Below are 14,894 nucleotides of genomic sequence, written 5' to 3'. Positions count from 1 at the left end.
GTGAGCCCACTGTTGGGTAGGGACTGTCTCTATGTGATGCCAATTTGTACTTCCCAAGCGCTTAGTACAGTGCTCTGCACATAGTAAGCGCTCAATAAATACGATTGATTGATTGATTGATTGATTGCTTAGAACAGTGTTTTGCACATAGGAAGCGCTTAATAAATGCCATCATTATTATTACTTTATCCACCCCAGCGCTTAGAAAAGTGCTTTGCACATATGAAGCGCTTAATAAATGCCATCATTATTATTACTATACCCACCCCAGCGCTTAGAACAGTGCATTGCACATAGGAAGCGCTTAATAAATGCCATCATTATTATTACTATATCCACCCCAGCGCTTAGTACAGTGCTTGGCACAGAGCAAGAGCTCAACAAATGGCGCAATTATCGTTATTTTCAAACAAAAACCCCTCACCTTTGGCTTTCAAGCACTCCCCCACCGAGCCCCCTCCTACCTCACCTGGCTACTCTCTTACAATCCAGCCTGCTCTCATCACTCTTCCAATTTCCACCTTCTCCCTGTGCCTTGATCTTGCCCATTTTTCAGCCGACCCCTCGCCCACGTCCTGCCTCTGGCCCGGAACGCCCTCCCTCTTCAAATTCTGACGGTGAATCTCCCCTTCTTCAAAGCCTCATCGAAGAAACATCTCTTCCAAAAGGCCCTCCCAGATTACGCCCCTCATTTCCTCATTTCCAACTCCCTTCTGCGTCGTCCTGACCTGTTTCTTTGGTTCCCCCTAGGTTGCAGCCCCACAGCATTTAATGTACGTATCCACGCTTAGAACAGTGCTTTGCACGTCGTAAGCGCTTGATAAATGCCATCATCATTATTATTACTATTATCTGTAATTTATTTATTTGTAATAATACCTGGCTCCCCTCCTCTAGGCTGTAAAGTCATTGTGGGCAAGGAATATGACTGTTTATTGTTGTAGCGTACTCTCCCCAGCACTTAGTACAGTTTTCTGCACAAATTAGACGCTCACAAATACAACTGAATGATTGAATGAATGAAATAGGACTGCTAGATTGATTGAAAGAATTGCAGTCAGGGGACCTGGGTTCAAATCAATCAATCAATCAATCAATCGTATTTATTGAGCGCTTACTATGTGCAGAGCACTGTACTAAGCGCTTGGGAAGTACAAGTTGGCAACATATAGAGACAGTCCTTACCCAACGGTGTGTTCACAGTCTAAAAGATACAGAGCGGGGAGAGAAATCCCACCTTACTCCGAGCTTAGGCAAGTCACAACTTCTCTGCGCCTCGGTTACCTCATCCGTAAAATGGGGGTTAAGCATGTAGCCCTATATGGGACAGGGACTGTGCCCTACTTGATTAGAGAAGCAGCGTGGCTCAGTGGATAGAGCCAGCATTTAGGAGTCAGAGGTCATGGGTTCAAATCCTGGCTCCGCCGCTTCTTGGCTGTGTGACTTCGGGCAACTCACTTAACTTCTCTGTGCCTCGGTTACCTCATCTGTAAAATGGGGATTAGGATTGTGAGCCTCAACCTGATCACCTTGTAACCTCCCCAGCGCTTAGAACAGTGCTTTGCAAATAGTGAGCGCTTAACAAATACCAAAATTATTATTAAATTATTGTTATTATTATCTCATATCTAAGCCAGCATTTAGAACAGTGGCTCATACATAATAAGTGCTTAATAAATACCATTTAAAAAAAATATTCAGTTTTGGGTCCCCTTCCATTTTCCATTTACACCCATGCCCGGGGAGAACACAATCACTCCCACGGCTTCAACTACCATTTCTATATAGATGATTTCCAAATTTACATCTCCAGGCCCGCACTCGCTCCTTCTCTGCGGTCTCGTGTTTATTTCTTCCTTCCAGACACTTCTACTAGGATATCCCGCTGACATCTCAAACGGAACATCTCCAAGACAGAGCTCCTCGTCTTCTCACCCAAATCCTGACATCACTGTAGACAGCACCACCATCCTTCCTGTCTCACGCGCCCATAACCTGGTTATTATCCTCGACCCTTCTCTCTCGTTCGACCCAGATATTCAATCTGCCACCAAATCCTGTTGGTTTCGCCTTCGTATTCCTGCTAAAATCTACCCTTTCTTTTCTATCCAAACTACTACTATGTTGATCCAAGCACTTTTCCTGTCCTACCTTAAATATTTCATCGGCCTCCTCCTTCACCTCCCTGCCTCCTGTTTCTCCCCACTCCAGGGCCTACGTTAGTCCGCTGCCCGGATCATTTTCTCGTAAAAAAATTTGGTTCGTGTCTCCACCCTCTGTGAGACCCTTTAGTCGTTGCGCGGCTCACTGGAAAGAGCCCGGGCTTTGGAGTCAGAGGTCGTGGGTTCAAATTCCGGCTCCGCCACTTGTCAGCAGGGTGACTTTGGGCGAGTCACTTCACTTCTCTGTCCATCTGGAAAATGGGGATGAAGACGGTGAGCCCCCCGTGGGACAACCTGATCACCTTGTAGCCCCCCCAGCGCTTAGAGCAGTGCTTTGCACATAGTAAGCGCTTAATAAATGCCATTATTATTATTTCCCTTGGCTTTAAATCACTCAGTCACCTCACTGATCTACGACAGTCCAGCCCGCATGCCAGCATACACACTGCATCCCAATCCTGTCCATCTCGCCTCTGACCCCTTTTCTGTTGTCCTTCTTTCATTCAATCATATTTATTGAGCGCTTCCGGTGTGCAGAGCACTGTACTAAGCACTTGGGAAGTACAAGTCGGCAACATATAGAGACGGTCCCTACCCAACAGCGGGCTCGCGTTCTAACCTGGAACTCCCCCCATCCACATAGGGTGGACCACCAGTCTCCTCACCTCAAAATCTTATTAAGTCACGTCTCCTCCGAGGGGCCTTCCCTGATAAACCCCTCTTTTTCCCAACCCCCTCTCCGTTCTGAATCATCTTTACACTTGAACACTCCGCGGACTGGATATCCAGCCCATGGCACTTGCTTGGGAAGTACAGGTTGGGGGGACTCATTGGGAAGACTGAAGATTAGCAGAGGCAGTGAATGCTATTTCGGAAAGACTCCTGGAAGAGCGGTAGCATCCGATCAAGAGAGAACATTGCCCTGGGCTGATTACATATATACATATATATACATATCTATTCTATTTATTCTATTTATTTTATTTTGTTAGTATGTTTGGTTTTGTTCTCCGTCTCCCCCTTTTAGACTGTGAGCCCACTGTTGGGTAGGGACTGTCTCCATATGTTGCCAATTTGTACTTCCCAAGCGCTTAGTACAGTGCTCTGCACACAGTAAGCGCTCAATAAATACGATTGATGATGATGATGATGATTGTTTATTTATATTAATGTCTGTGTCCCCCGCACTAGACTGTAAGCTCGTTATGGGGACTATGTCTACCGACTCTGTTGCATCGTATTCTCCAAGTACTTAATGCAGTGCTCTGCACAGAGTAAACCCTCAGTGAGAAGCAGCGTGGCTCAGTGGAAAGAGCACGGGCTTTGGAGTCAGAGGTCATGGGTTCAAATCCCGGCTCCGCCAAATGTCAGCTGTGTGACTTTGGGCAAGTCACTTCACTTCTCTGGGCCTCAGTTACCTCATCTGGAAAATGGGGATTAAAACTGTGAGCCCCCCATGGGACAACCTGATCACCTTGTAACCTCCCTAGCACTTAGAATAGTGCTTTGCACATAGTAAGTGCTTAACAAATATTATTATTATTATTATTATTAGTGAGTATCATTGGTTGATACATTGGTTGTTCTATTTAGGCTACTTTTCTGTGGCCTGATAGAGTTACCAAAGGTTGCCCAGAGGAATAATATGATGGTTATTTGCTGGGACAGTCAATCCTACGGTGGAGGAAAGAACTTCTACCGTCCCGTACTTTTCTCTTTAATATTTGATTGTTATAGCTCTGGGCCCGTGAATTTCTGCAAATGTTCGTGAAAACCAGAGCTATATTTGATCTGCACGATTTCTGGTGATAACGAACAACACAGGTTTGCCTCCTGTTTGGAAGAAACCTGAGAGACAGCAGAAGAAGCAGCGTGGCTCAGTGGAAAGAGCCCGGCCTTTGGAGTCAGAGGTCATGGGTTCAAATCCCGGCTCCGCCAATTGTCAGCTGTGTGGCTTTGGGCAAGTCACTTCACTTCTCTGGGCCTCAGTTACCTCATCTGTAAAATGGGGATTAAGACTGTGAGCCCCACATGGGACAACCCGATCACCTTGTAACCTCTCCAGCGCTTAGAACAGTGCTTGCTTTGCACATAGTAAGTGCTTAATAAATGCTATTATTATTATTATTAAGAAGACAGACTCCTGTGATAATAGAGAAGCAGCATTGTCTAGTGGATAGAGAACAGGCCTGAGAGTCGGCAGAACCTGGGGACCGTTGCTATATGTTGCCAACTTATACTTCCCAAGCACTTAGTACAGTGCTCTGCACACAGTAAGCGCTCAATAAATACAATTGAATGAATGAACGAGTCATCCCAGCTCCAGTGCTTTTCTGCTGTGTGTCCCGGGGCAAGTCACTTCACTTCTCTGTTCCACAGTTACCTCATTAAAATGGGGATTAAGACTGTGAGCCCCATCTGGGACACTGTGTGTCCGACCCGATTTGCTTGTATCCACCACAGCTCTTAGAAGAGTGCCCGGAACATAGTAAGTGCTTAACAAATGCCGCAATTATTATCATTATTATCATTAGTAATGGTAGTATTCATTCAATCATATTTATTGAGCACTTACTGTGTGCAGAGCACTGTACTAAACACTTGGGAAGTACAAGTCGGCAACATATAGAGGTGGTCCCTACCCAACAGTGGGCTCACAGTCTAGACGGGGAAGATAGACAACAAAACAAAATATGTAGACAGGTGTCATAATCCCCATCCCTCCGCCTTACCTCCTTCCCCTCCCCACAGCACCTGTATATATGTATATATGTTTGTACGTATTTATTACTCTATTTATTTATTTATTTTATTTGTACATATTTATTCTAATTATTTTATTTTGTGAATATGTTTTGTTTTGTTGTCTGTCTCCCCCTTCTAGACTGTGAGCCTGCTGTTGGGTAGGGACTGTTTCTATATGTTGCCAACTTGTACTTCCCAAGCGCTTAGCACAGCGCTCTGCACACAGTAAGTGCTCAATAAATACGATTGAATGAATGAATAGTAATTGAATAGGGGTAACTCAGACCAAATAGTTGGAGAAAAGTGCAGCACGGAGCCAAAAGTGAAAAGAGATTCAAACACTACCGGCGACAAATGTGACGGTGCAATAAAGAGCAGCCTTTATGGACTCTGGATGAAGAAACGGTCACTTGTCGCGTAGCACGTTTATCAGTCATTCATTCAATCAATCGTATTTCTTGAGCGCTTACTGTGTGCAGAGCACTGTACTAAGCGCTTGGGAAGTACACGTTGGCAACATATGGAGACGGACCCTCCCCAACAGCAGGCTCAAACATACTTGCACACTCTGATTAAAAAAGAAATCTTGCTTTGGAAATGCCAGTTTTGAGCAGAAAGGTTAACTTTAGAAATGCCAGTTTTGAGCAGAAAGGTTAACTGCGTGGGTGAAGGGTGCGTGTGTGTTTTGGAATGAAGTGAATGACTATTCCGGTTTTCCACTCCCCACCTTCTTCAAGACTTTATAAAACTTAGTCATTTTATATATCCTTTTTTATAATAATAATAATAATAATAATAATAATGATAATAATAATGGCATTTGTTAAGCACTTACTATGTGCAAAGCACTGTTCTAAGCCCTGGGGGGGTTACAAGGTGATCAGGTTGTCTCATGGGGGGGCTCACAGTCTTAATCCCCATTTTACAGATTCATCCATTCATTTAATCGTATTTATTGAGCGCTTACTGTGTGCAGAGCACTGTACTAAGCACTTGGGAAGTACAAGTTGGCAACATACAGATGAGGGAACTGAGGCCCAGAGTGCTCCTGCATGTCCTCTGTGCTTTGATCTGATATGTGCCTTCTTTCCCAAGTTTTATTTTCTGTTTGGATTTTCCTTGACAGAATAAAACTAGAAAAAATATACTTCCTTTAAGTAAATACCTTTAAATCATATGATTTATTTCAACTATATGTTATAAATTATGTTTTCATATTAATGTCTGTCTCCCCCTCTAGACTGTAAGCAGCGTGGCTCAGTGGAAAGAGCACGGGCTTTGGAGTCAGAGGTCATGGGTTCAAATCCTGACTCTGCCAACTGTCAGCTATGTGACTTGGGGCAAATCACTTAACTTCTCTGGGCCTCAGTTACTTCATCTGTAAAATGGGAATTAAGACTGAGCCCACCGTGGGACAACCTGATCACCTTGTAACCTCCCCAGCGCTTAGAACAGTGCTTTGCACATAGTAAGCGCTTAATAAATGCCGTTATTATTATTATTAGAGCAGTGCTTTACACATAGTAAGCGCTTAATAAATGCCATCATTATTGTTATTATTAAGCTCACTTAGTTCAGGGAACGTGTCCGCTAATTCCGTTGTGTTGTACTCTCCCGAGAGCTTAGTGCAGTGCTCTGCACATAATAAGCGCTCAATAAATACGATTCGATTGATTGACTGACTGAAGTAACATTTGTTTTTTCCTCAGTCTATCTTTGAACTTCTCTGTGGTCTTTCTTCACGGTTTCCGGACCCATTGTTGCAGACACACCGTAACATGTTCAGAATTAAGAATGTTTCATCTCCTCAACTAAATGATTTATAAATCACTCAATTACAGTGTTTAAAAAGGCTACTTAATAAATTGAGCATATTTACGTTCTCTAGAGTTGCAATTCAGGCTGGTTTTAACTAATTACTCGTACCTAGAGGGAACTCTGCTGCTTATTTTAGGGATCTCGCAGTGGGATTGCTGATTACTGCATTGTGCTGAAAATGCTAACAGACTATGCGACTCTTAGTATTCATAAGGAACGGACACGATCAGCTCTTAAAATGGAAGATGCTTGAATTAAATGTGACCGGAATTTTTAATCTTCCTTTTTGGAAATGTCATGGCTAGCAAATGCTCTTTCAAGCAAAAATAAGATTTTTACACCATTAAACATTCCTGTATGTTCAATTTTCATGTTGACATTTTAACATCCCATTAAGATAAGCACTCCTTGAATTTTCTTTTCTCTGGTTCTTCTCTGCTACCTATTATCAGGGGGCCCAGAACTCACGTGAGAAAGGAAGAGCAAGAGAAGGCTGGAAATGAATGGTCAGGAACACTAGCCATCTTTTTTGTGTTAAACCTGGTGAACACGGCGCTGATAAGAAGTGAGCTCATTTGATTCCAGAATAGTAATGTAGAAATCAAAGGAAACTGAAAAGGAAAAGGAAAATTGCTCCTTAGTTGCATCTCCCTCCCTTACCCACTTCTGGGACTTCTAGTCTGAGCTGGGAGGAGTCTGAAACTCTGCTGCTCTTTCTTTGTTTGTCTTTGTCTTTCCTTACCAGTCTGTTGTCAACACCCCTTACCTGCCTTAATTTTTAGATGATGAACCCCCTCAAGGCCATGGAACTTGTAAATGTCTCATTCATGTATTTTTTTTCCAGCGCTGAGCTCCCTACTTCCTACTTAGTATTATTAGTATTTATTTGGTGCTTATCATTAAAATTCACCCCCTCTGCCCGTAAAAATTGCCAGAGCATTCTTGGGGGAGGTGAGTTTCTCTGCCAGGAACAGAAGCGTTTCATGTCAGATACGTTGAGTCCGACTAAGTTCTCTTCAGGATTGGGCAAAGAGAAATTCAAAGACTTGGGCCTTCCTGTTGGTTGCTGTCTGCTCTGTGAGATTCACCGGAAGAGTTTCATGTGATGATGTATTTCATTCATTCAGTCATATTTATTAGCTCATGTCACTTCAGAGCATAGAAGATTTGAGCAGAATTTTCGTGCTCAAGATCCCAGAAGAGGCAGCTACTCTTTACATACTCTCGGTGAATTGAAAGATGCATTTACTAACTCTTTTGATTTCAGGCGAAACTATTAATAGCCTTGTAAACCCGGTGAATTTAACTCAGACATTTGACACAAGTACAGAATTAGAAAGACATAACGTAGACGAGGTTGAGTAACAGGGTGGCCTAATGGAAAGAGCATAGGAATGCTGTGTTGCTACCCCTTCCCTGCCATGTGATGATAAGCAAGTCACAACCTCCCTGTGCCTGGATTTCCTCATCTGTAAAATGGGGATTAAATACCCGTTCTCCCTCCATTTCAGACTGTGAGACCCATATGGGACAGGAACTATATCAGACCATGCCGTAAGCCTTCAGCAAATACTACAATTAGCATTATTATTAGGATTTTTATTGCATTTTTTAACTCAGAGCACATTGACTTAAATATTTACCCGAATGCCCAGAAGATATCAATGGATCAGCGGACAGGAAGCGAGAAAAGGATCAGTGGCATCTCAGATCTCAAAATATTTGTATTTCTTATCAGTAAGAATACATCATACGTCGGACGCAATTTGAAAGATTTCTCATAGTTCTTAGTTTTACCGTAATCGTTAAAATCTGTCTCTTTTTTTGTCTCTAAAGGAAAACCACTGCAGGCGAATAAAAATCCTAGGTGACTGTTACTACTGTGTATCAGGACTGTCCCAACCCAAAGCAGACCATGCTCATTGCTGTGTTGAAATGGGTTTGGATATGATTGACACCATCACGTAAGTACCATTCAGTCGTATTTATTGAGCGCTTACTGTGTGCAGAACACTGTACTAAGCGCGTATTGAAGTTGAACACTGAAGCCTTCATTGAACGTCATAGGATTCCGATTGACTTTTTGATTAATTTGTTCACGTCCACTGGAACCATTCCACCTTTTATTGCACTAAATATATTTTCCGCCTTTTATTCTACTAAATATATTTTACTATTTTTGAATATGGATTTTTCCACCCCAGTGCTTAGTGTAGTGGTTGGCACACAGGAAGCGCTTAACAAATACCACAGTTTTTTATTATTATTATTGTTATCAAAGGGGAAGAAAATCAGAAATAACAAAAGCAGCATGGCTTAGTGGAAAAAGCACGGGCTTGGGAGCAAAAGGATGCGGGTTCTAGTCCTGGCTCCGCCGCATGTCTGCTGTGTGACCTTGGGCAAGCCACTTAACTTCTCTGTGCCTCAGTGACCTCATCTGTAAAACGGGGAGTAAGACTGTGAGCCCCACGTGGGACATCCTAATTATCTTTTATCCACACCAGCGCTTAGAACAATGCTTGGTACATAGTAAGCGCTAAACAAACACCATTGTTATTATTATTATTATTATTTGTTCTGTAACGATGACTGTTAACCGATTTGGGTGACGTGATTTTTGTGGAACACTGGGACTTGGATGCCCCAAGCTCACTCTTTCTCATGTCAACAGAGACAGACAGGGAAGTGAGTGTGTGAAAAGCCGAGACTGTCAGAAAAATTCCTGAGCATTTGGGATTGAGCAAATTCCAAGCTTGGAAGCCAAGCAGCAGAGCCTGAGTCTAATTCCAACCTGTATACTCTTTCTCAGCGCTTAGTACAGTTCTGCACAGAGTAAGTGAGCGCGTAATAAATACTATTACTGCTAAAGTGAGTAAAAGCAGCTAGAGTTTCAGTTCAAGGAAGACTGAACAATTTAGCCAGGACATTTATATAGTTACAAAACTTGGATCTGGTTAAAATAGGACGTAAAGTCAACCTGTTATTAACGCACCCATAATCAGTTGCTGTGTTTTCACTATTCTTCATCCTTTTTCTGGTGTACGTGAAGTAATAGTAGACGACGCTACTATTTCTGCGGGATGGGAAGGATGGTTGTGTTGTCTACTGAGATGGGAAAGTTTGGGGAGGAGTGAGCCTTAGGGGGAAAGATGAGGCCTTCTAAAACAGATATGTTTTAGACATGTTGTGTCGGAGGTATTAGCAGATCATCAAAGTGCAGATATCCAGGAGACAAGGGAAGGCAAGAGAAGCAAAGATGTGGGTTCTAATCCCGGCCCCGCTACTTGTCTGCTGTGTGACCTTCCCTGTGCCTCAGTTACCTCATCTGGAAAATATCCATTAAGGCTCTGAGCCCCATATGGGACAAACTGATTTCCTTGTATGCATCCCAGTGCTTGGAACAGTGCTTGGCTCATAGTAAGCGCTTGATAAATACGATAAAAAGGAGAGAGGTTGCCGGATTGCAGGGCAGATGAGAGGGCTGGGCTAGGGAGAGAGAGAGATTTGGGAATCGGCCACTTAGAGGATATTAGGCTGGAGAGATATGACTCTAGACTGTGAGCCCGTTGTGGGGTAGGGACCCTCTCTATATGTTGCCAAGTTGTACTTCCCAAGCGCTTAGTACAGTGCTCTGCTCGCAGTAAGCGCTCAATAAATACGATTGAATGAATGAAAGAACATGATTGCCCTTCAGACTCGTTCTTTAGAGTTCAGCTGACATACATTGAATTTTCTGAGACAGCTAAAAACTTCCTTGGATGTGTGGCAATATACCACATCAGCATATTCCCTGGCGAGATTTTGTAACTTGTACAAATGCATTTCAAACTTCATCCACTGAAGCGTATTAAGAACTTTGATTTTCAGGGAATGGTTGCCTTTTCCTAAGACGTTTCTATCTGTCAAAATTCACAGAAAGAGTTTTCAGTACTTGTTCACTTAAATGGAGGTTTTCCTTTCTGTATGTGGCATTTTGGAGGCTATGCCTGTATCTTGTATGCCTATATCAGAGAAGCAGCGTGGTTCAGTGGAAAGAACATGGATTTTGGAGTCAGAGGTCATGGGTTCAAATCCTGGCTCCGCCAACTGTCAGCCGTGTGACTTTGGGCAAGTCACTTAACTTCTCTGTGCCTCGGTTACCTCATCTGGAAAATGGGGATTAAGACTGTGAGCCCTCCGTGGGACAACCTGATGGCCTTGTAACCCCAAGGAGAAGCAGCGTGGCTCAGTGGAAAGAGCCCGGGCTTTGGAGTCAGAGATCATGGGTTCAAATCCCGGCTCTGCCAGTTGTTAGCTGTGGGACTTTGGGCAAGTCACTTCACAGCTCTGTGCCTCAGTTACCTCATCTGTAAAATGGGGATTAAAACTGTGAGTCCCCCCTGGGACAACCTGATCACCTTGTAACCTCCCCAGCGCTTAGAACAGTGCTTTGCACATAATAAGGGCTTAATAAATGCCATCATGATTATTATTATTATTTGCACATAGTAAGTGCTTAATAGATGCCATCATTATTATTATTATTGTCAAGAATAGACCCGTTTAAACCCCATTCCTGGCAAAGCCATTTCCTCCTGCCAGTGTCCCCCATCCCAGCTGCTTTCACTTAGAGTTAAAAGAGAAGATTTCCAGAGTCATGTTAACGCTGAAAGAAACTAAAAACCAGGGCAAGGCCGCCAGATCAGCCAGAACATATCTAATTTCAGGGCATTTGAAAGGGTTTTGAAATTGCATAAAACAGCCTCTAAAAATCCAGGAATTGTCCAGACAAATTACAGCTCTATAATAATAATAATGATGGCATTTTTTTTAAATTTTATTTTTATTTTTTTAATGGCATTTATTAAGCGCTTACTATGTGCAAAACACTGTTCTAAGCACTGAGGAGGTTACAAGGTGATCAGGTTGTCCCACGGGGGGCTCACAGTCTTAATCCCCATTTTCCAGATGAGGTAACTGAGGCCCAGAGAAGTCAAGTGACTTGCCTAAAGTCACCCAGCTGACAATTGGCGGAGCCGGGATTTGAACCCATGACCTCTGACTCTGACTTCTCTATAGTGATAGTGAAAGTGGCGTGGGCCACCATGGCACGAGGAGCAGCATGGCTAGGAGAAGCAGCATGGCTCAATGGAAAAAGCCCGGGCTTCGGAGTCAGAGGTCATGGGTTCAAATCCTGGCTCCGCCAATGGTTGGCTGTGTGACTTTGGGCAAGTCACTTCACCTCTCTGGGCCTCCGTTCCCTCATCTGTAAAATGGAGATTAAGACTTTGATCCCCACATGGGACAACCCGATCACCTTGTATCCTCCCCTGCGCTTCGAAAAGTGCTTTGCACGTAGTAAGCGCTTAACAAATGCCATCATTATCATTATTATCATTAATTAATACGATTGAATGAATTCAACTGTCTCATTCAATGCAAATATTTAATCTGTCACCAAATCCTGTCAGATGGATATTCACCTTGTATCCCCCCCCAAAGCTTTGCACATAGTAAGTGCTTAACTATTATTATTATTATTATTATTATTACGATGGTTTATGATCAGGGCAGGAATAAAGAGGGGGGAAGCCTGAATGGAGAGGCCACCTGCCCCATTTTCAGCCTACCTCCCACTTGTCGGGCACGGGATAAATCCACAGGAAGGCCTCCATCCCTCTCCACCTTTGCTTCCCATATCTGGAATAGCTCTCTCCCGATTTCCAGGTGGGAATGTGGCCTTCCACACAGATTAGAAGCCCGTCTCCGGGCGACCGAGATGTGGGTTGCCAAGCGCCTGCCTGCGTGTCTCGGGGTCACTCCGGCCTCCTCCCCCTCGGCAAATACCTCTTCCCTGGAATAATCCCGGGAATAATGGCCGGAGAGAGGAAAAGAGGAGGGAGAGGGACGAGAGGAGGAAGGGGTGAGCGGGCCGCCATCACCTCCTTCATCCCAGAAATGGCATTATCGTCAGCGTATTCAAGAAATAAGGCTGAGAATCCAATCGTGGTAATTACCTTGGTAATTATCAGAGGAGCAGCTTGGCTCAGTGGAAAAAGCCCGGGCTTTGGAGTCAGAGGTCGTGGGTTCAAATCCCGGCTCCGCCAATTGTCAGCTGGGTGACTTGGGGCAAGTCGCTTCACTTCTCTGGGCCTCAGTTCCCTCATCTGTAAAATGAGGATAAAGACCGTGAGCCCCCCGTGGGACAACCTGATCACCTTATAACCTCCCCAGTGCTTAGAACAGTGCTTTGCACATAGTAAGTGCTTAATAAATGCCATTATTATTATTATTATTAATTGTCAGCTGTGTGACTTTGGGCTAGTCACTTAACTCTCTGTGCCTCAGTTACCCCATCTGTAAAATGGGGATTAAGACTGTGAGCCCCCCGTGGGACAACCTGATCACCTTGTAACCTCCCCAGCGTTTAGAACAGTGTTTTGCACATAGTAAGCGCTTAATAAATGCCATAAAAAAAATCCCAGCTCCACCTATTGTCAGCTGTGTGACTTTGGGCAAGTCACTTAACTTCTCTGTGCCTCAATTCTCTCATCTGTAAAATGGGGATTAAGACTGTGAGCCCACCATGGAACAACCTGATCACCTTGTAACCTCCCCAGCGCTTAGAACAGTGCTTTGCACATAGTAAGCGCTTAATAAATGCCATAAAAAAATCCCAGCTCCACCTATTGTCAGCTGTGTGACTTTGGGCAAGTCACTTAACTTCTCTGTGCCTCAATTCCCTCATCTGTAAAATGGGGATTAAGACTGTGAGCCCCCCATGGGACAACCTGATCACCTTGTAACCTCCCCAGTGCTTAGAACAGTGCTTTGCACATAGTAAGCGCTTAATAAACGCCTTAAAAAAATCCCAGCTCCGCCAATTGTCAGCTGTGTGACTTTGGGCAAGTCACTTAACTTCTCTGTGCCTCAGTTCCCTCATCTGTAAAATGGGAATTAAGAGTGTGAGCCCCACATGGGACAATCTGATCACCTTGTATCCCCCAGTGCTTAGAACAGTGCTTTGCACATTGTAAGCGCTTAATAAATACCATTATTACTATTATTATTATTATTTTTGGGGCAAGCCACTTAACTTCTCTGTGCCTCAGTTATCTCATCTGTAAAATGGGGATTAAAACTGTGAGCCCCCCCGGGACAACCTGATCACCTTGTAACCTCCCCAGCGCTCAGAACAGTGCTTTGCACATGGTAAGCGCTTAACAAATACCATCGTCATCATCATATATACAGGTGCCGTGGGGAGGGGAAGGAGGTAGGGCGAGGGGGATGGGGAGGAGGAGAGGAAGAAGGGGGCTCAGTCTGGGAAGGCCTCCTGGAGGAGGTGAGCTCTCAGTAGGGCTTTGAAGGGATATACAGGACTGAATTAATCGATAAGTGCTTATTATGTACAAAGCACTGTTCTAAGCGCTGGAGGGATACAAGGTGATGAGGTTGTCCCACGTGGGGCTCACAGTCTTAATCCCCATTTTCCAGATGAGGGAACTGAGGCCCAGAGAAGTGAAGTGACTTGCCCAAAGTCACCCAGCTGACAATTGGCGGAGCCGGGATTCGAACCCATGACCTCTGACTCCAAAGCCCGGGCTCTTTTCACTGAGCCACGCCGCTCCTCATCACTGATAAAGCTTCCGCTTTAAGGCAACAACATCACACTTTGACCACACTGAAGGTGGGTGGCCTAGAGGAAAGAGCCTGCGAGTCAGAGGATTACTCTTCACCCCCATTTTACAGATGAGATAACTGAGGCATGGAAAAGTTAAGTGACTAGTCTAAGGTCATTCCTCAGTCAAGTCAAGAGAAGCAGCGTGGCTCAGTGGAAAGAGCCCGGCATCACATAGAGACAGTCCCTACCCAACAGTGGGCTCACAGTCTAAAAGGGGGAGACAGAGAACAGAACCAAACATACCAACAAAATAAAATAAGTAGGATAGAAATGTACAAGTAAAATAAATAAATAAATAGATAAATAGAGTAATAAATATGTACAACCATATATACATATATACAGGTGCTGTGGGGAAGGGAAGGAGGTAAGACGGGAGGATGGAGAGGGGGACGAGGGGGAGAGGAAAGAAGGGGCTCAGTCTGGGAAGGCCTCCTGGAGGAGGTGAGCTCTCAGCAGGGCCTTGAAGGGAGGAAGAGAGCTAGCTTGGCGGATGGGCAGAGGGA

At 44.2% G+C, this 14,894-nt stretch overlaps 1 protein-coding gene across 1 annotated transcript in view; it reads left to right on the top strand.

Annotated features, from left to right (window-relative positions):
• The window catches only part of ADCY1 (adenylate cyclase 1), a 424,494-nt gene that overhangs the window by 238,990 nt on the left and 170,610 nt on the right, over window positions 1-14,894 (top strand). Inside the window, exon 5 of the mRNA XM_038760089.1 lies at window positions 8,562-8,689. Within this exon, the coding sequence (XP_038616017.1) occupies window positions 8,562-8,689 (128 nt within the window). The remainder of the gene's footprint in view (window positions 1-8,561; window positions 8,690-14,894) is intronic.

This window comes from Tachyglossus aculeatus, chromosome 18 (genome assembly GCF_015852505.1).
Source record: "Tachyglossus aculeatus isolate mTacAcu1 chromosome 18, mTacAcu1.pri, whole genome shotgun sequence".
Classification (NCBI taxonomy): domain Eukaryota; kingdom Metazoa; phylum Chordata; class Mammalia; order Monotremata; family Tachyglossidae; genus Tachyglossus; species Tachyglossus aculeatus.
This window is presented reverse-complemented; position numbering and strand designations above follow the sequence as displayed.